The sequence below is a fragment of the Coloeus monedula genome (assembly GCF_965178545.1).
Source record: "Coloeus monedula genome assembly, chromosome: 11".
Taxonomy (NCBI): Eukaryota; Metazoa; Chordata; class Aves; order Passeriformes; family Corvidae; genus Coloeus; species Coloeus monedula.
Genome location: NC_138791.1, coordinates 11641519 through 11662967, shown reverse-complemented (window position 1 = coordinate 11662967; position 21449 = coordinate 11641519). Strand labels below are relative to the sequence as shown.

At 47.6% G+C, this 21449-nt stretch overlaps 1 protein-coding gene across 2 annotated transcripts in view; it reads right to left on the bottom strand.

Moving 5' to 3' along the window:
* Positions 1-21098, bottom strand: part of MTMR14 (myotubularin related protein 14) — a 31543-nt gene extending 10445 nt beyond the window's left edge. Inside the window, exons 1-17 of one of the 2 annotated variants that reach the window (XM_082288462.1) lie at positions 20930-21098; positions 20702-20847; positions 16223-16331; positions 15120-15195; positions 14322-14382; positions 13637-13759; positions 13028-13101; positions 10181-10251; positions 9522-9596; positions 7122-7188; positions 6059-6144; positions 5744-5820; positions 5469-5505; positions 3952-4022; positions 3270-3319; positions 2920-3058; positions 40-216 (exon numbers count right to left, since the gene is read on the bottom strand). In XM_082288462.1, the coding sequence (XP_082144588.1) occupies positions 40-216; positions 2920-3058; positions 3270-3319; positions 3952-4022; positions 5469-5505; positions 5744-5820; positions 6059-6144; positions 7122-7188; positions 9522-9596; positions 10181-10251; positions 13028-13101; positions 13637-13759; positions 14322-14382; positions 15120-15195; positions 16223-16331; positions 20702-20847; positions 20930-21058 (1568 nt within the window). In that variant the 5' untranslated portion in view covers positions 21059-21098. Of the gene's footprint in view, positions 1-39; positions 217-2919; positions 3059-3269; positions 3320-3951; positions 4023-5468; positions 5506-5743; positions 5821-6058; positions 6145-7121; positions 7189-9521; positions 9597-10180; positions 10252-13027; positions 13102-13636; positions 13760-14321; positions 14383-15119; positions 15196-16222; positions 16332-17035; positions 17125-20701; positions 20848-20929 lie in introns of those variants that run through there. The other variant, XM_082288463.1, reaches the window with a different exon arrangement.
* Positions 21099-21449: the final 351 nt, after the last annotated feature.

Here is a 21449-nt window from a genome sequence, read left to right as displayed (position 1 = left end):
TTATTTTGCTGAGAAATGCTCTGCTCCATCCCATCTCACCTGGATCTGGGCACTTCTAGTGGGCTGCTTCCAATCCTCAGGAAGTTATCAGAATGGGTTGATGAGGAGGAGCTGGAGGACTTAACTTCAACCATTCCTGTGGAAGACAGCCTGTCTTCAGACTGCTGTGCCCTGCTCCAGAGCACAGCTTGCGGTGATGATGCACAGCTCTTCCTCCTGTGGGACAGAGGACGTGGGTAAGAAAGCTGACTTTTCTATGTACTCCAACTAGGAAGCCTTTCCACCACAGGATGGATTTTAGCCCAGCAGCTACAAGCTCTTGTTTCCACTGAACCCGCCCTCCTCCCTCCCAAGGAGTCATGAGTCACGGGTAACTGCTCAGTGAGGGGGGTACACTGAGCTCAACCCATCTTAGCCCATTCTTTTATAGATCACCATCCACGTGACCTGGAAATCAGAGACGGGAGAATACATCAGCCCACACACACACAGTGATTGCTTTGTTTAGTCTAGCAGCAAAAATGCCTTGAGCAAGGGGCCTCCCAGCGGGGAAAGACCATTTCAATCTGCTCAAACTCCACAGTGCGTATCAGCCCAGGTGGGCGTTCGTGCGCACCGAGGGCAACAGGGACACACCACCAGTGTTATTTTCCCTTTTAGCAATTCCCTTTGGGCACCACTGACCACACTTCTGACCACGTGCTTACAGCTGACAGTCACTCCAGATGTAGGTACACTTCAGTTTTCTCTCTGTCTATGCTGACAGCCCAAACTGCTTTGGCTTCTCTCCTAGCCAGCAGATTCAGACTCAGTCATGATTCACTGTCCATTGCTGCATCAGGCCTTAGCTCACAGTACCATCCAACTACATGCTGAACAGGCACACATTTGGGACTAATTCACATCACTGCTGCTCCACGTTCAGAAGATTTTCCTTCTTATGTCAGTTGTTTAGGTTTTTTTTTTCCCTAGAAGAGTCCCAAGAATTTCCTCCCCTTCCAAGACCACTGAACTGGACAAAGACCTCCCTATGTACAAAAGTAAAAAAGAAAAATTTTAAAGCAAACAAACTCAAGGCAAAAAGATGTTATTCCCCCTAAAACATGGAAGGGCATCTCAGCTTTGAGATCTCAAGCACTGTCAGCGAGTGCAGCTAAAGACAGGCTCATTGTACAGTGGAAAGCGCGATATCCTCTCTTCATTTCTTGAAGGGTGTCCACCCTCAAACATCACACCACAGCCTCTCTTAAGCATTATTCATCTCATGTTATCATAGCTGCCAACATCTTCAAGTACAGCCTGCAGAAACAGGTTTGAACAGCTAAAAATCAAATGCCTCTCCCTGCACAGAGACTGTGAGGCCACCTGTTTTCAGGGCAACACAACAAAGTACATCCCCTCCTCTCCCTTGTAGCAAGCCCTACGTATTCTCCAGACTACAGAGCCAGAACAGCTTGCAGTAAAACATCCATGATCAGTCCCTTCGCTGAACACTCATGGCAAGGCTCACAACCTTCCCCTTTCCCAAGCTCATGCCCCCCAGCACAGCCCAAATCATCCCTGTGGAGCAGCTGCTAGCCCAATACAGCCTGATGTCTTCCACAGAAATAAAAGCAAACCAGAGTTAGGAAACATGTTACAAAATCCAGCCCTGATCCACACAAGTGCAGCTGATCTCCTCCAGCATGCCCTGGTCACTTCACATCTTGTGAAAAGCACACATAAGTTCTGTGCAGCAGAATCAAGTCTGTATGTCCTGAGCACTCAGAGCAACATAAATGCTTCCAGGTCACTACCCTGAAGCCCTGCAAGTGGAAAGTTGTTCTCTACTTGATGCAGTAGTTTTGATGTGGATAGGTAGGCTCTGTGTGTTAGAGGACTCCATGTTGCTCACTTGGCAAACAGTTTGGGACTCTCCATCTCCATTTTGTGATTCTGAAGGAATATTCTCCCTTCCCTTCTCAGCACTTTAAATTGAATATACAATGTACTTTAGAAAGGCTGCTGCCACTAGCATGGCTGCAAGCTCAGTCCCAGAGGACTTCAAATGCCTCCAGCACAACCCAGATTTAATTTAAAATAATTGCAATATAAAATAGCCTCTTCACATGTGCTGAGGGAGAGGAGAGAAAAATTAAACTGAGAGGGGCAACCCTACAGCAAGGCTCTGAAATCCCCAAACAGCACCAGAAACTCCACAAGCAAGTAAAACACCTGTCCCAGAGTAGTAGAGTTGCCAGGCACCTTCCCCACTTCCAGACAGCCAGCTGCATCCCAGGCAAGTTCTATGTGACCCTCTATCAAAAGGCACTACTGAAAATTCTGTATTCTCCCCTGGAAGTGTCTCTAAGCAGTGCTACAGGCAGGACCCTGCTTTCAGCTCACACCTCATGCTGGTAGAGGGGCTAAAATTTAGAGGGGATTCTTGGCCGCCCAGCCCAACTCCCACTAACTGCAGACGCTCCCGCTGTATAATGTCTTTCATAAACTCTGATTAGGCTTCATTTTAGGGCAGCTGAACCATCTCTACTTTTCCCTGGGGAGGCTGCTGTCAAATGTAATTTTTCTGATAGTTTGGAACCATCTTTTAAAAGTAATGAAATCCTTTGTGGATGAAGTTTAACAGTGAAACTGGTGAAAATGAAACAAATGTGCTTTACTCTTGTCTATGTACAAACTTAGAAGCATCCCTGCAGAAGCCTGACAGCCTTTTAACATGGGGTGGCCTCCAGTTTTTGGTGCAGAAGCTCTGGAGTACAAATTGCAGCAAAGCTTCTGACAGCCAAATTCCTCCCCCCTCTGTCAGGAATCCATGCTACAGAGAGCAGACCTGGAGGGCAAGACACTTCAGAAATATTTTTTCTATCAGGCTCAGAGCCTGCCCCTTTTGTTCAGCCCACTGAGTGGTTATCTCCTCACCATGCTGCTTGAGCCTGTGCTCCTGCTGGCATCAGCTCCACTGCTTCATAGGTAAAGCTCCCAGTTGCTCCAGGGGAACTTTCCATCCCTAGGGAGAAGTCACTGCTCAGGCTTGTGGTGCTGCCTCGGTCTTTCTGCTCTAGAGAAAAGAAAACAGAGCTACCTGAAGACCAGCTTGGTCTCACTCACTTTCTCTCCCTTTAAGCAATACACTTCCCTGTGCCCTGTTCTTGTGAGGCCCCAAAGACAGCACACCCATTTGGAGTCATCCTGAAGCTGGGAACCCAAGCTCACAAGCAATGAACCATTACCAGCACCCACGGGCACTGATGCTTGACAGCAGCACTCACTGAGCATGCAGATCTCTTCCAGGGTGAAGCCAGGTGGCAAACTCTTCCTTCTGGGGAAGGAAAGACAAAGTTACCTCAGGCACACTTCAGGGCTGTGTGGAGGCTGGCCGTAGCCAGGTCTCTGTCACACACAGCAGATCAGAGCAGTGGGGAATTAGCTATACAGGGGCAGAGGAGAGGGGATGGGCCAGTGTGCACTGTCTGACTCCTAACAGTCCCAACCCAAACCTCCTATGCTTTGAGAAGGTGGCAACAGGCAACACTGCACATAATGTGCTTATTCAGAGCATCCAGGGTGGGCTTTGCCTCCTTCTGTCCCTCCTGAAATAATAAGGGTTTATGCTGGGCAGTCTGTTAAAAACCAGCCACCCCCTCTGTCCCCACCAGTGCCTGATGGAGCTTGCTGTGCAGCCTGCTTGAGCCAGAGCACACATCTCTGGGTTCATCCGTGCTAAAGCATCCACGGACAGTTATTAAGCAGAGAGCACATTTCAGCATGGACAGTTTTTCAGAGCACAACGTGGCACCTCACAAGCCTCGGCCCCGTTTTGCAGCCTTCAGAGTGCAGAATAAATTAAAGAAAACTGGGCCAGGACACCAGGGCTTCCATCTCCCCAAAGAAGCAGCACTAACAAGCTCCCTGGCTCTGTAGCCCATGCAGCAGCAAGCACAGGCTCCTTACCTCTGTGACTTCAGAGCAGAGAACTCCTCAGAGGTGATGTGCTTCAGAAAATTGAAGCAGAAAAAGAAAATCTGAGCAAAGGGAAAGAGAAGAGCGGTTCAGGAATGAACCCGAGGCTCCATGCAGCCTCTTATCTTGGTGAGGAGGTGCTGGCAGGAAGGAGATAGCAAAAAATCTGCAGCTACCAGCTTCCAGTGTGCCATGGGCTGCCACCATCCCATCCTGGGCCTTCTCTTCCATGTTAAACTGCCCCTCTGCTCCCTGCCACGGGGAGGCCCAGAAAAGAAGGGGAACAAGTCTCCTTATCAATGCCTTGCACACATGCTGCAAGCCCACAGCAGGTATTTATGCCATCAGTACAGAACGGAACAGAGATGGCAGCAGCTGCTTATACACTCAGGTAAGCAGCAAACCCAGCAAGACTTGCAGAGTTAGAGCCACATGCTCCACCTCAGCAGCAGACCTCTACCACATCTGGAAGCACGCGGTACCTACAGCATTTGCGGCCCCAAGCTTGTGCCCTGCCACACCCCACTCTGCATCAATCACCCCACTGTGCCTCTGCCACCCCACCCACCCATGCAGAGCCGTGCCCTTCTCCTGGGAGAAGTGGGGAGCAGGGAGTGCCAGAGGCAGCCAGGCACCCCCTCTCCTGCTGCAGCTACTGACTCCACCCATGACCAAGCAGGCACCAGAGCAGAGCTGCCAGCCTTGAACACCAGGAAAGGAAGGAATAGGAGGAATGATACTAAAACAGGGATTTTGTACCCCTGAAAGATGGAAAATAGGCCAGGGTCCTGCCTCTGCTGTTTGAAGGCAGAAGATTCCTTAGTAAGGTGAGAGTTTGAGGAACAGGGGAATAGCAAGAGAATTAGACACACACCCCATCTCTTTTCTATTCAGAAATGATATTACACTATATTGCAACTATAGTCAGAGCAATCTTTTTTTGCTTTTTAACAGTGAAAGATTTTGAAGAGTATTAGTTCCACTAATTTTAAGTGCATCCCAGACCCATATGTGCACCCACAGACACACCCCACCAAATTCACACACTGGAACCAACACAAGCTGCTCCATGAGCCTGTGATAACATGCAAGCCACACGCAGCTGCAGCACCCAGGCAGGATGGCTGGCACTCAGGACAAGCACACAAGATTATCCAGCTTTATTTTCAAGGAGTCACACATCCTTCTCTCACTGCTGAGCTGAACAGCAAGTCCTAGCACCCTCTAATGTGGGGCCTGAACACTAATGGCACAGGAGGGAAATGGGCAGGAGTGACCCCTCCCCCCCAACAAAACTGTAGCCTGAGAGAGAAGCAACCCCACAACTTTTGCATCACAAAGTGACAGGGCAAGGCTCTTACCTCACATTTCCAGCACCTGAACAATCTTTTTAGAGCCTGGCCACACCACTGATACTAGCAGGAGCAGGCAGTGAACACTGCTACCTTAAACAGGTATCCTGAGAACACAAAGCAGTGCTCAGCCACTGCCCCAGACCCAACACTCACCTCTTCTCCTTTACTGAGTCGATCGACTAACATGTGCCTGGAAAGAGAGCAAGGGAAGCTCAGTCACATGCCAGAATCACAAGAGTACAAGCTGTCAAGAATAGCAACATGCCTGAGCCCTCAGGTAAAAAAAGGCATCAGCCCTTCTTGTCCCAGCTCATTGGGAGCTGCTCAAACATCAACCTTTGGCTGTGAACAAACAGCAAAGATGACCCCTCAAGGCTTCTCCCCTGTTGCACAGGGACGCACAGGCAAGTAAAACTTATCATTCCTACCCAAAGAGAAACCAGTCATAGGCCACTGTCAGGTAGAGAATCTCAGATGGCTCCAGGGACGTGTGGATCAGCCCATCCTGCAAAGCAAAAGACACAACCTTCAGGCAGCAGCCCTGGGAAGTGGAACTTGGGAATTCATGATCTGCTGAGAACTGTCACAGTGATCCACGGTACCCGTCTTCCTCTACCTGCCTGTGACAGCATGTCTGAAGAAACATTAGGAACATTAACAGCTTCACCACCACTTCCTGGTGACGGTCACTCACCCTCCAAGCAATCAGCCCCAGAAGCAGAGGAGGTCAGCCAGGTACTCACAGCCCATAAGGAGAGGCGCAATAAGGAGATGAAGAGAGGCGTTCGATCCCAGCCGGAGATACAGTGCACCAGGAGCCCGCTGTCATCTGTTCCAGGCAGGGGTAGGATGGAGAAGGAAAAAAAGGATGTTGCAATGAGAGCAATGACTTCTTTATGGCAAATCTGTAGAGACAAGCTACTCTCTGTCCCCAAAGCCCAGACTCAAGAGCAGAGCTCAGCCAGAACATTCTGTCTTGAATACAGCAGCCAACAAATTGCTCAGAGTGTCCTGGGTTGTCAGCAGCACCAGCTGATGTGCTGTCCTGGTCCTGACAGCTGCTCAGGACACAGAGTCATCAGGTATGAACATCACTTTACTACCCCGAACATACACCTACCAGCTGCAACTCACTATCATAATTTATTTCTACACTGGTGAGAAAACAGCTCCACCTGAACATTTTTTCAGTCTCACTAACCTTCCTGCTGCACACTGAGCAGAGGAACACACAAAGCACAAATCCTACACCCTACAGAAAACCTGCAGTGTGTCCCAACACAGCTAGTGCAGGCGAGCGTAGCTGGCCATGCTGTCAGAACCAGCCACAGCTCCATCCATCAGTGTTAGGTCACGGTGCCCAGAGGGAATGGGATGCCACACAGGGCAACAGACACTCTTCAAGAGTTGGGGTGTCCGTGATGAAAGGGGCTCTTAAACGGCACCAAATGAGATCCTGTGTTGGGGGGACAAAATACAGGTAACCAGCAAAACAAGAACAAGAGTCAAAAAGGAAAGAAACAATGTTTCTTCTCTTCACATTTAAAATAGTAAAACAATAGGCTAAGTTTTCAGATATCCCTTCATGTTCAGGAAGAAAGGGCTTTCAAAGAATCAGCAAATCTCTCTCTAAGATGGGAGCTGGAGTTCTGAGATGGTAGGACCATCACCCTGTTTTGAAGGGAGAGAATTAAAAGTGACTTCTGTATTGGGAGCTGATCCACAATGGCACTAATACCATCAGCCGCTCTTCCAGGGACAGTGACTGCTCCAGTTACGCTGCTGGGAGCAAGGTGTTTGCCTTACCATCACTATTGATAATGGAGATCAGCAGCTTCAGGTAGTTCTGTGTCTGCTGTATGAGGTCCCAGCTCTGCAGAAAGAGGAACGTTGATGGTAAGGGTCTGCCCACAGCAAAAGGCTCCTCTGCAGTTCAGAGCTGCTCCATCCAGAACAGCAGCAAAGCAGAAATAACCACATGGCCATTCCTCAAAGTGACACACTTCCCCTTTGTACGAATCTCCCCATCTTCTGCAAAAGGCACTCTGGGACAAGATACCAAGTAGGCAAATAAAGCATTAAAGACCATCTCTACTGTCTTCCTGGCTGGCAGAGGAGCTGCTTTGCCTGCAGCCCCAAAGCTCCAAGCAGCCCATGCTCAGAGCACTGACCCACTTCTGCCCACGTGCACTTTACCAAGTGGTTGAGCCACATTCCAGCCACATGTGTAATGCCAGCAGCATGATGGGATGTGCAGGCCAAGGCCAGCAGCCTGTTTCCACAACCCAAGCACTTTGCTCAAAACTCTGTGGTCCTTGAAAATGTCCCTGGCAGGCTGCTGGCAGAGGGCTGACCTTCACCCACCCTCCGGACAGGCACTGGACTTCTGCAGTGACCCCCAAGCAGCAGCAGAACTACAGAAGGGCTCTGAACTCAGAGAACTCCAGCACTACAAGACATACAGGTGAAAAACATCAGAACAAGCCCAAGCTTGTCACTTGACTGTCACGTCACGAGAAGATGCAGGGAATTTCAGTGGTTTGATCAGAATCAGAACTAGCTCAAGGGAAATAAGACAGCACTGGCAAGGAGAAAGCAAGAGTTGGACACATTTCATGGCAGAAATGTTAGTGGTGTAAGTGACATGTGACCATAAGCAACAGAACCCTCGCTGTGTGCTTGCATGTGTGCACATCTGTGTGTAACCACACTGAAGACTAGTGTCAGACAAAGAACATATTGCTCAGCTGTGAGGCCTGCAGAGCCACAAAAGAGTAGGGAAACAGGGAACATAGTCAGCCTGCAGAAGAAAACCACATAATTACAAAATCTTTTATCTGCCCAATTCAATCCATCTTCTGCTTATTTTAGAAGGCATCATCCAATTATCCAGTCTGATCTCTATACCACGAACAAGAAAGTTTTCTTCAGTTGCCCCAAGTACAGCCTGAAGCTTGCACTTGGCAAGATCTTTGCCCAGAAGAGCATCTCAAATAGGGGTGACAGCTCATTTCTCCTTTGGCAGCATGTTCCAGCAGATTATCCTCAAAAATAACATGCAAGACTGCTTTTCCTTATCTGAAGGTCTGATTTCAGATGCAGATATTGCTTCCTGTGCAGCCCTTCTTCCCCAGAGTCAAGAGTGATTTAGAATTAGTATTTTCTCCTTAGAAATGTACTTACACATTAATCAAGTCAACCCTCCATCACCTTAGTGATTAGCTAAACAGACTGAGAACTTCAGCTTTGAGTGAAGTATGTTCTCCAGTCCTCAATCATTTCTGCATCTATTTATTACACCCTCTTCAATTTTTAATATCCTTTTAAAAATACTGGCTGTTCAGTATTCTAGTGAACAAGTTTCTAGCCACACACAAGCTGTAGTTCTATTAGTTCTGCTTCAACTTTTCTGTGATTCTGCTTATGCTGGCACTTGAACAGTATTTACATTACTGACAACAAACACTGGCACAGCACAGGGAGCTCTGTGGTTCTGTGGTGCTTCCAGCCACAGGGCACAGTAACGTGACATGCTCCAGCACAGTCAATCCCCACAAAACCTGGTAGATCCACTGATGTGTGAAATGGAGCACACTAATCAGTAGTATAAGGTGATACTTCCTGGTGTGAACAAAGGTGAACTTTGAAGCTTGAGCAAACAGAAGAGTTCAATTACTGTTTGCCATGCTGTCAGCAATAAGGAGTGGAGATCTGCCATGGTTGGTTATGATTCCCTACTCCTCTCCCATAGGAAGGCACCTTGCACACCCATGAAGAAGGTGCCCAGTCCCTCGGCTCTGCTCACAGAGGAGAAGATTGACCTCTCTCAAGACTCCCCACAGCCAAGGAAGTCTGCCCAGGGTAGGCCCGTGCCAAGCTGAGACTGAGAACAGGTAACACTGCTTTCTGTTTCCTGCCTTGTTCCTTACCTTTGTTAGTGACCTATCTCCCTAATGGATTGCAAATTTTTGGAAGCTACACCAGAAGGCTTGACTTTACAGTCAGCTGCCTCAGGGCACAGCAAGCCATGGAGCTTTTGGGTACAGGATTTCCACTGCTGTTCTGAACTGTCAAGCAGCCTCACCCCCACTGAGATGGTATGAAGTGAGCCAGATTACAGCAATAGGAGCAAGTCAGATTTCAAATCTCTCCTGATCCTTCCTGAATACATCCCTGACCTCCCACAGAGACATCCACTTTGCTCACCTGGTACTCGCTCCAATCAATATTCAGAGACTGGGTCAGAGAGACTGGGATACTTAAAGGAGCATCTACATAGTCCTGTAAAAAACCAAAACACAGTTGGTCAGAGGAAAGTCATGACTTGAAGGGAATGAGTTCCAGAAAAAAACAAGAGAACAAATGCCACATGGTGCATTACAAAAAAACCAAACATCTCAGCAAAGCATCTTTGTATGCAAAATCTTGAAGCTGTAAGAATAAACTCAGACTCTTGCAAGGATTAATGGACAAGTGGAGCTTTTATGTCCTCCCAACAGTGAAAGTTGGGCATATTAGTCTCTGAATTCCTGTAGGACTGCCCCACTCAACCATCCCCTCAGCAGGAGACAGAATATGAAGAAAGAATTGAGAACTGAGGCTATCAATGAGATCAGAATTCAAAACTGGGAGCAATCCATACCTTCCATGAGAGGTCAATCATCCTACACTTCAGGATAACGATTCATTTATTTTACATATGAATCAATAATTTAGTACATTCCCTATCTGTTTTGTTTGTCCTGTTGATTTCCTCCTTGTGATCAGAAATAGGCCCATGACATACATACCATCGCTGAGGAACTGGAAGGCAAGACTTAGGCCCAGTAAAACACAAAGCTCTCAGTTTTGTAACATCCATGTACCTGTTTCCAGTTAAATATGAGACCTTCAGCTGTATAATCCCGGTCTTTGTAGTCCTTAAAAAATTCACAGCCTGCAAGCAAGAGAGATAATGAACAACGATTCAGCTAACTGGTATCTAACAAGTGAAGTGCCCTGTGGGACTAGGAGTGCTGGCAGCCCCAGGCTCCAGAAATCCAAACCAATCAAAACTGCTGCCTGTGGGAAGGGAAGAGCAGTAATCCTTAGTACACTGTGCAGCACGGCCTCCAGCAACAACAGCCCAGGGCACTTAGCAGCACAGACACTCACACAGCAAAGGGCAAACTCCAAACACAGCAAATGGGGAGCTTGAGGGATTGATTTCATTTTTTCCCGAACAAGAGGTTTCAGCAAGGAGCTGTTTTGCAGGGCCATGGACTTTTGCACAAATATAAGGCATCAGCTTGACATGCTGAGTGAGAAGGAACCACCAAAAGAAGGTCTTGGCAAAGGCCTGGAGAAAGCAAATTTTCATAGGGCATCTGCTGCAGGTAACAAGAAATGGCTCTGTTAGAGGTGGCTGTGATTTCTCTCACATTTCAGTCTTCTCTTTCAAACGTGGGATTTACCCCATCTGAAGGAAAGGGGTACAAAACCACTTCCAAGCTTTTCCCCAAGCTCTCCCCTCCTGAAATGTGTCCTTTGGCTTGGCCCTTCTCAAACAACTATTTAAGTCTCTGCTGCAAGCTGCAGTCACTTAGTCACAGCTGAGCAGCACCATTAGCACTGCGGCTGCCTGCAGGCTACACAAAACACCTCTCCCAGTGTGCTGTGCACACCTCAGCAGTGCCACAGTGCCCACACTACCCAGATACCCCTGTGCCAGGCACAGAACATGAAGAGAGATTACCACCCTGCAAGTCACAAGTAACTTCAATGGAAAAAAAACCCAAGAAAAGAATCTTTGTGCAAGGATAGGACTAATCCTCAAATATGCAGTCAGGACACAATCTGTCAGTTGAGATTTAACTCCAATTAAACAATGACTTCATGCAAAGAATGGGGGATTATGGCATAACTGTTGTCATCCACAAATACCAAAAGCTTCTACAGATACCCCATTTTAACCCAAGTCCTTCACTCCACACAGTTCTTACTCTTCGCTTGGTAAAATCTGTCTGGATGCCTGAGCACAAAAAGTGGTGGTGAATGGAGCTAAATCCAGTTGGTGTCTGATCCCCAGGTTTTGTGGTGTTCCTCAGGGTTCAGTATTGGGGCCAGGCCTGTTTAACACCTTTACCGATGATCTGGATGAGGGGATCAAGTGCACCCTCAGCAAGGAGTGGAGTCACCAGCCCTGGAGGTATTTAAAAGACAGGTGGATGTGGCACTTGGGGACATGGTTTAGTGGGAGCCTGGGCAGCACTGAGTTAATGATTGGACTCAATGATCTTAAAGGTCTTTTCCAACCACAACAATTCTGTGACTCTGTTTGGACGCTGTCTTGCTCACCTAAGGCGACAATATCTTAGAATAACTTCAGAAACAAATTACAAAACAAAAATTCTTTCAATGCAACCCTGGAAACATCAATAAGAATGTATCACAGCATTTGGCCAGTCACTAGAGGGGTTGCTGATCCTTAGATGTGTATGCCTTAGATTTAATAGAATGACAACATTTCCCCATGGACCAGCACTGCTGAAATCAGGCAACATCTGCAGGGAGTGTGTGCAGTCTAATAAGGTTTACCTCTAGTGTGGCAGTGAAGAGCTGCTAAAAGAAAGCAGCTGTCCCAGAGGGCACAAGAGGAAGGACCATCACTGAGTATTGCCTACCATATGCAGATCCCCATACAGAAACAACTCTGCAGCTTAACTCTATAGTCACTTCCTCTCCATTCCTTACAGCACTACAGAAGACCTGTGTACACAGTCTTTCTCGTGTTCCAAGTCTGGTGACGTGCGCAGCAGCAACATATATCTGTGCTACATACTACAGAAACCAGTAAATACTCTTACTTCTGTATACTTTGGCAACCTGCATGCCAAACTCAACAGAAATCTTCACGCAGCTTCTCTGAATTGTCACTAATTTCTGTATAAAAGGAAATACACCTTTAAAAACATGTTTAAGAGCAAAAACTAGCAATCAAGGAAAAGTCTGGGTCTGGATCATTCACCACAGTTTTTTTGGGTTTTGTTTTTTCTCCTCCTCTCCCTTTCTTTGTGCACTAGGGAGAAAGAAGAGTCTGCAGATGGACCTCAAGCACAGCAGCCTTGCATCTGATCCTGTTGCCAAGCCTGACATCAGCAGGCAGGCAGGAATATTCAGTTCATCTGTAAAGAGTGCAAGTGACCCAGCAGTGGTTGCTAGGCACAGAGATGGATATAGCTGGGGAGACAGGCTGAGAAGGGCTGCCTCTGTCATACACTGCAGGTTCAGGTGAACTGTTCTGCTAGCACTGAGGATTTCTTACAGCAGAGCTCTGGAACACTAGACTAGAAACTACCCTTAAGAATTGGGTTTTTACATAACAGAGAACAAGATATATATGTTGCATCAGGTGGTAGTTTGGAGTTACAGTGATGTCAAAGGCCATCTTAACCAACTCCACCTCTGTGACCTTTCCTCCGTGCTTGAATTAATAAGGACTGCTGAGAAATTATTTTGCCACCTTAAAGAGTGCCTAATGCTGACTCACACTGCCAGAGCATCCAGGTTCATTGCACTGTTCTTGGTTTAAAGGAGTTTTTCTCCAGAGGGAGCATAGGAAACATTCAGCAAGTCATGGTCATTTACATATACACACACAGAGTTATCTCCCTGTCCCCAGAAACGGATTGTCACCTGTCCCTTGGGAGTCCCTCTGACCATCATTCCTGTACCTGGATATGGGATGGAGAGAAGTGTGAAATCAGCATAACGTTGAGCTTTGTCCACCTTCTCAGAAGACGTCACACTGCACAGGACAAGAGGAGAACAGCAGATACTTACAGAGTGTTTTTCACACAGACACCAGCACCCAAAAAATAATTTGTTGCATCTCCCTGCATTATGACTTGACACAATAGTGAGCAGGGGCAGAACTTACTCAACACATCCACATAAATAAGTACAGCCCAAAATCACTAAAGCTTTTCTCTGAGACAAGCAGGAGAAACATCTCCCTCTGTTCCTATACACAAGCAGAGGGCTCCTTTGCTGTCTCCCTTCTGAAGGGGTGACTATCTCATTACTATAAAGCTGTACAGGGAAAAAGCCACTCAGACTGCAGAAAACAGAAGAAAGCAGTTATGTTGCCCCCATTGATAAGAGTTTTCTGTGGCCTAAAACCTTGGTGTTTTCTTTACAGAATCAACTAACCTACCCTGCTATAGAACTCTTCCAGGGACTGCTCCCAGGATGCTGAGTGCACACCTGACAGCAATTCACACATAAGGGCTACACTAGCTGCAAACCAAAGCCTGCACAAAAACAAATTAACCCAGACTCACTTCAAGCCAAATTTCACCTTCTTGTTTTCCACCATCAGGTCACAGATATATCGGACAGACAGGTATCGAAGCAGCTTGATGTCATGCCCTCTGACCTTGTCAAACAGCTGGGAATCTGCATTTCTGCAAGAAAGAATGAGGCAGAGCAAGGTGAGCAAGTAAGATTGACCAAGATGAGTCTGATTCTTCCCAGGTGGGCCACAGTTCTTCCCTGAACCACTTCTAGCCATAAGCAGCACAGCACGAGCCTTGTCTCCACAGGTCTGAGTCAGACTCTGCAAAGAACTGACACTACAAGTTTGTGCTCATGGTCCCTTGGCACATCTCACTCCATTCTGCAACAAACACATAAGATACAACACAATTTCTACAGCCTGGAGATGTACTACTTTTTGATGAAGTAAACACATCTGTGCCCTTCAAAAACCTTTTAAATGGCTCTACATATTCCTGTCTCCAGCCCTTCCCTCTGGCAATCTATTAGCAGGCTTCAGCTACATTAGGTTCAGCCAACCATTAATATTCAAGACTCTTTTCCAAAAGCAAGGAAAGCAAGACCCTGAGCCTGGTGATGGGTCTCAAGCCTATGCCCGATACCCAAACTAGAAAAGAGCAGAAGTGAGTGGCTGAGCCAGTCAGCTTATGTCCAGACTCCATTTTCCTCATCCCAGTGATGCATACAAACCTAAGTGCAGAGTCTTCCTCGGAAATGTCTTCTGCATCGGCCCAAGCATCATCAGAACCTCCTGCAAGAAAGACATTAAGAACTGAAGCTTTTGTAAACCAGCTCAATCCCCAATCTGACAAGGTATGTACGCGCACAAGAAGGTCATGGTTTGGTGCTTTCTCTTCACACCTAAATGTAGTTCCCCACATTTCCTCTTCCTCAAAAGCTTGTTTTCTAATGTAACCCACTCTTTCCTTGTCATTGTAAAGTACCTGGACAGGTGAAACCCATGACTGACAGCCAGAGGACACCACAAAAGTGGTATGCAGTGCTTTTTTAAGCCAAGCTTCAGCTCCCACACTACAGGCACCCACTACTCCCCTAAAGAGCTTTCCCCGGAGTCCAGTATATATCACCATTAGCAGCATTTGATTCCCAATGATTAGTCAAGCAACAGCAAGTTCTAATCCTGTTTCCTCCACTATTCCCATCCCCAATGTTTGGGAACTGCTACCCTGAATCCTTTGGGATGCCTTTATTTGCCTACATGTTTCCCGTAATAATTGAATTAATTGACTCTTCAGCCTCAAGTTCTTTTGTCACTGGTTCTTATAGGCTGTGGCACCGTCCTGTAGCACAGTCCTTGGAAACAGGACACGAGGTTTCAGTCTTTGCTCTGTTATGCTAAGCCTAATACAAGCAGCCCATGCTAGAGCTCTCACTGGTCTTGGGAAGAGCTTGGCCTCATGTATGGGTCTCTGTCCCAGCACTGACCAGCCTTACCAGGCAGACAGTGACAAATGGCTCCTCACTCACCAGAGAAGATATAGTTGTAGCCAGTGCGCCCATAGAGCTCTCCCCAGCCGGCCAGTGTTGCTGATCTGCAAATATGCTGGAGGAAGATTTTTGTATTAATCACACAGGCTCCTGAAGTCTTTCCCTTATCAGGCCTATTTGCTGTCAGGTTCCATAGAAATGGTTGGTACCTACAGCTATCACCTCTCAGCAGTCTGCCCTGCAACCCTGGTCCAGACTAAGTTTTCAAAATACAGCAAACTCCCAAGTGCCTTTATCTGTAGCTAGTTTTTAAATCTCATTTTCATCTCCAGTTCTCCAATGGAGAATACAGTCAGTTCCTGCCAAGTTAGCAACACATGCTCTGTTAATACCCTGCTTGAGCCTTATTTCCACATTCCTCTGGATGAGATTATGGATAGTCCCAAGATGACTCTGGGCAGTTCATGCCTGCAGAAAAAGGTCAGCAGATGTAGCCCATGATGGCTTCAGTCAAGCTAGATTAAAATTGTCACAGGTATGATTTTGTTATTCATACAGTGTTTCTAAATTCAACTAAGAAAACTGAATTAAGCTACTTAAATTCTAAATGAGACTATTCCTACAGGGCTTCAACACAGTTTAAGTAATTCGCATAAAAATGAATCTAATTTTACTTTCTTACAGATCCCCTTGCAGACAAGCCCACACATTCATAAGGCCATTTATGCAATCTTGCCTCCCCAGGGAACAGACAAAGGAAACTTCACTGGAGAGAGGAAAGTTACTCAAAGGGAGCTGCTGGGAAGAGTAAGCGACAAACAGGGACAATAATTATCTTTCCCTGAAACACCAAATATCTTTAGCACTTCAGAAGGGTCATACATAGGAGAAGAAAAAAAGTTAGCTCTTTGGTGCAAGGCTCATGACTTGGTGGGGGAGAACAGCCTGAAGTGTTCACAGACAACTTATGAAGCCTAGAGAACTAATGCTACTTGCTACTACAGGCTGCCTGCTTGTACCTAAGCACATATTTTTACAGCATTTGGAAAAGTGACAAGTGACTGAAGCCGTGGCTGCACAGTTCAAATAGTAGGCAGGAAGGTCATTTTCTCAGTAAAGACAGGTAACCCATGAAGTTTTACCTTTCCCTTGTACAGAATGACTGGGCAAACAAAGCGTCCTCTACACCTGGCCATCTTACTCCGGTTGATGAGATCCTGCAGTTTGCCAACCTGCACAGTGCTCTCAAACCTAGTGGGCAGAGATTCAGGTCAGTATACAGAGCATCTTCTCACATGTCTTTCAGCAAAACTGCCACAGACACCCTGGGCTGCAATCCCATCCCTTTCCCTAGAAGCCAGCTCTGAAGTTAGTAAGCATGAACACACCTCTTTGAGAACTGCTTCTGCTGCTGTACAACACATTTGGATGCTCTTCTGTCTCCTTTTCTTTATTTTGAAAGACCAATGCACAGTACATGAAAGTATCAGGAACTGGCAATATGAGCACCATCAGTAGGGTCTGCCACAGACTAACACATGGATTAAGAGGGAAGGACAGCCAGTGTCTACAAAAATATATGTTCTGTTTTCTTCCTCATCACCTTTCCATCAAAAAGCAGCTCAGCACTACCCTCACAGTGAATTCACTATCATAGTTTTGCAAGAAAAAAAGAAATAGAATAGAAAATGAAGTCTTAACACTCCATGAACCTCAAGCATTTGTGTTGCCAGGTAATTAAACAACTAAATCAGCTAGGGGGTTGAGCAAGGTACTTAGATTAATGTCAGCTGCATCTGCATAACTACATTTTGTTTGGTTTTCTTGTTGAAGTTAAAATAGAATTGTGTTTCATGCTGGAAGACATTTTGGAAACATGTTAAAATTGTTCCGGTTTGTCCAAGTATCAGCCCACATTTGACAGGAATCCAAACTAACTTCTGAACTACACAGACCTTCAGGAGGAACCGTCAATGCAGAGAGGACTAGAGCTGGAACTGGAGAAGCATCCAGAGTGATATATTAGAAAACAGGTGAAGTCTGGACATACAGAACTGCATGGCTATGCACCTGGAGATGATTAACAAGATTTTCCAGTTAGCCCTTTCCAGTAATGGAGCACAGTAAAAGAGCCAGATGAACTCCGTGACCGCTGGATGCTAATACATGATCAACATGGTAAACCTGAAAAAGGGGAAAAATAAGAACATGAGAAATTCCCTAAAGAGATGTAGAAGTACCACCATTACTGTGCAGAACACAGGCTCTCAGCTGAGATAAAGCATCTGATTCTAGTGACCCACCCCTGTCTGAAAAGGCACAGGAAGATGAGTAGGATGACCAAGGGACAGTCTATGCTGCAAGAGAAACCACCAAGGTCTGATGGGAAGAGCAGATGCACAGCAATATGTGCATCAGGGTGAAGGAGAGAACAACAGAGGAGCAGGGAGGAGAACTTAAATGCAAAGGACAACACTGGCCTAAGAATAAATTAATATCTTTACAATGGAAGCTAAAGAAAGTTGCTAAGCTTCAGAATCACTGTGAGTGTGGAGCAATGTACCAGCAGCTGCCCATTCTGGGAAGGATTAAAAAAATTAATCTATTATTGAAATGGATCTGTTTATGGAAAATATTATAGAAGTTGATGCCAGTAGAAGCAGAGAAACAGAAAACAAGACTTTCAAATCTTTTCTTCTTTTTTTTTTTTAAAGAGGGATTTAGTTCTCAGAATTCACACTGGTGATTTAAGTTTTTTCATGTTTTCCTGCCTATACAATTATTTTGCTGTCCACCTCCAAAGATCTTTGACATATACCAGAATTTAAAGAACAAAAACCCAAGCTAATCTTCTTTAAACAATGTGAGCATGAGGGTGCTAATTGGACAGACAGGAAAACGGAGCAAGTGTGAGAAGAGATGCCTTTGTGTATAATTCCCAACACCAAACTATGTTGAAACGCAAAAGATTCTGATGCACGGATTTGATTGTGCGTCCGTTTTTAAACGAATGCGCGCAATTAAGAGATACATCCTGCACTCTGCTCCAGTTCCCTTTACGTTTCCTTCGCAGAAGCAAATACGGAGGGAAACAAGAACTTAAATGTGGTGTTACCAAAATAGCTCCACGGCACTGCTTCCAAGTCCAGAAGATGAGATTCAGCAAAAACAAAATGCCTGAAAGATTAGAAATTTTAAGAGAAGCACCGCTCTGGGAGCCGAGACAAGACACCAGGTTTCACTCACTGCACTTCCCCGGAGAGGTTTCTGCAGCACTTGGGAATGAGACTGAGCAGCTTGGCAGGAGCCCAGGCCATGGAGTGAGCGGGAAGCCCAGCACCCCAGTGGGGACATGAAAGGATATGCCCCTCTCCCAGGCACACCATGCCTGTTCCTTGGGAAGCCTGCACACCCACTGGAGAGACCTGCTCTGCCATCAGTCATGGCTGTGCTACAAATAAGGCTCTCAGATCTTCTCATCTCAATAACCACCCTCAGTAATACAAGAGATGAACATGAGCTAGAGGTGAACATGGTAAACAAACACAGTTGTATCAAGACTCCTGTAGTAATGGGGAAAGCTGCTCTGAAGAACAGGTGTAATGCTTTTACAGGAACTAGTGATTAAAGGCAGCATAAATAGGAGTAAAATCTACAGAAAAAGGTTCAAAACACACAGAATTCCTCCTGCACCTGCCTGGACTTCAGAGTACTGTTAGCAAACTTTGATCAAGCAACATCCTTTCTTCCCCCAGCTGTGCAGCCACAGAATGAACCAATTTGGGTTAAAAATATCAATTTTTTGCTGTTTCCCTACATGGCTCCAGAAGCAGCTGTACTGGCAGAAACAATGGTACAGCAGAGTTTGCACATGTGAAAACTGCTTCCAAAGCACCTCAGTATTCTCAGAGGTGGGAAACTTCAAGAAGATCTTACCAGCTGATTAAAAACATTACAAAGATAAAAACAGAAGTGTTCAAGGCCAGGTTGGATGGGGCCCTCAGCAACTTGTCTAGTGCAAGTTGTCCCTGCCCATAGCAGTGGAGGTCGGAACCGGATGAACTTTAAGGTCCCTTCCAACTCAAACCATTCTGTGGTTCCAGGAGAAGTAGCCAAAGAGACTTGGTCCTAGATGGAGTATCCTGCTCACTGGAAGAGGTTCTTGCCTTCTGTAACACAAGAGGTGCAACGGTCTCTGTTTCATAATTATTCCATAGAAGTAAAATTATCAAACTGAAACCTGAATTTGTCTAAAAATCACCTGACGGCTTTTACAAACTTCATCACCCTGAAATCAGGAGAGTGATAATGAAGTGTAGTCTGTTTTTGTGACTTGCTTTGGGACAGTAAATCAAAACTTGGAAAGAAACAGTATAAATACAGTTAACTGTCACTGCTGGCTTGCAAAGGTCGCAGAAGAAAATGGGGCACCAAGTGTAAGTACTCTTGTTTTGAATACTTGTCAGAAAAATTAAGCATCCTTTCCTCTTGCAAGAGCAGGAAAAGCAGAAGTATTCAGTTTCTCTTCCCTAAAGCTTTCCCTAGTTACATTTAAAAGCTTCAAACTTCAGTTTTTTGCAGCAAGGGGGTTAATCCTTTCTAATCTCATCCAACTGTTAGGCAGAAACTCTCCCACCTGATAGTCAGTTGTGGCTGGTTTCCAAAGACCCCCTCCTACAGCACCCAGCCCACGTGCTAGCACGGCAGCTGATGGTTTCCCTTCCTCAGGCAAAGCAGCTGGACCTGTGAGAAGGACTTGTTGCCCCTCCTTTTGAACACACTACTCTTGTCATGGACACAGAGTCAAGACTGCAAAACTGCATTATGTTTTGTTGAAACAAAAAAAAAAAAACCGAGAGGCTGTGGTTGGAGCTGGAAGGAGCAGCTCATGCTCAGCCAGAAGTGAGACCAACGTGATCCTGAGCTTGTGGGTCAAAGTCCAGTGATGTGTTGGCTCAGATGTGCCCCAAACTGAACAAGCATTTCCCATTAGCTCACTAACCTCAGTGCCCACTGACCTGTTCACCACGGGGGGACAGATGAAATAGCCTAGAACCTTGTCTGGAATGACAGAAGTATCTATCTAGACTACCTTGTCTGCCTAGCCCCTATCAGATCCCCTGCCCTGAAATGCTTTGCAGACTAAAATTTCTCACATCAGAGGCCTTGCAGCAAGACCATAGGCACTTCATCAAGACAAGGAAATCATCACACAGGCTCGCTCCCAACCTTGAGCCCTTGGGCGAGCTGCAACACAGCAATCACCAGCAACCAACGCTGTGCTCAGGTTTACTCCAGGGCCACATGCAGTGAAGCTGGCGCTGCCCCGGAGCCCCCCCGTTTCCTTCACACCCCTCGCGTAACAGACTCAGCTTGGCAGCTTTCACCAAGGCGGCCCAAGAGCCCTGGGAGGAGCCCCACGGGAGCTCGGCAGCCCCGGCAGGCAGCGAGGGGAGTCCCGGGAGCGGCTGACACCACCGGCTATAATTAGCGCAGCGCAGCCCGCAGGGCTTCCCCCGGCCGGCGGGAGCCTCGGAGCGGCAGGCGCGGAAGCTCCCCGAGACAACAACTCCGCCGGGCGTCAGCGGCACGGGACGGGACACGGGGACCGGGGGCCTTACGAGTCACGGCTGGCGCCGGCGTCGCGCTCCAGGAAGACGATGTGCCGCGGGTAGTGGGCGCAGACCTCGCCGTGCACGTTGGGGATCACGCTGTAGCGATAATCCCGGCCGAAGAGCTCCAGGCACCGCCGCTCGATCCGCTCCACCTGCGCAGAGCCACCGCTCAATGCCCGCCGCGCCAGTCCCCGCTCCTCGCGCCCCCCGGTCCCCGAAACCCGGTGTCCTCACCTTGGCAGCGGCGGCGCCGCCGCCGTCCTTGGCGCGGTACTGTGCCCGGGAGAACTCCAGCAGCAGCTCGGCCAGGGCGCGGTCCCCGGAGCCCGCCGGGGGGCAGCCGCGGGCCGCCGCCGCCGCCATGCCCGCGCCGCTCACCACCGCCTCGGGCCCATCGTCCCGCCCGCCGCTTCCGCCCTCCCGCGACGCGCCCCTTCCGCCCGCTCCCGGCGTCATCGGGGCGCGCCGCGCTCCGCCCCGGGGTACCGAGCCCCGCTCTGGGGGTACCGGGGTGCGCTCCGGCCCCCCGTTTAGAACTGCAGAGAGACGCGGCAAACGCTGTCAGGCCCCGCCGAGTGGATCCGACCGTGCCGCTGGCCGGCGTGCCCAGGGCGCCGCCCTAAAGAAAGAATCCCAAGGCGGGTTTTAATTAAAGAAGTCCCTCCCGGAGCGTGGTCGTACGCACTGAGCCCGTGGCGGGTGAGCGGCATCGCTGCCCGGAACGCAGCCGGGAGCGGCACTGGCTCGTATGCCC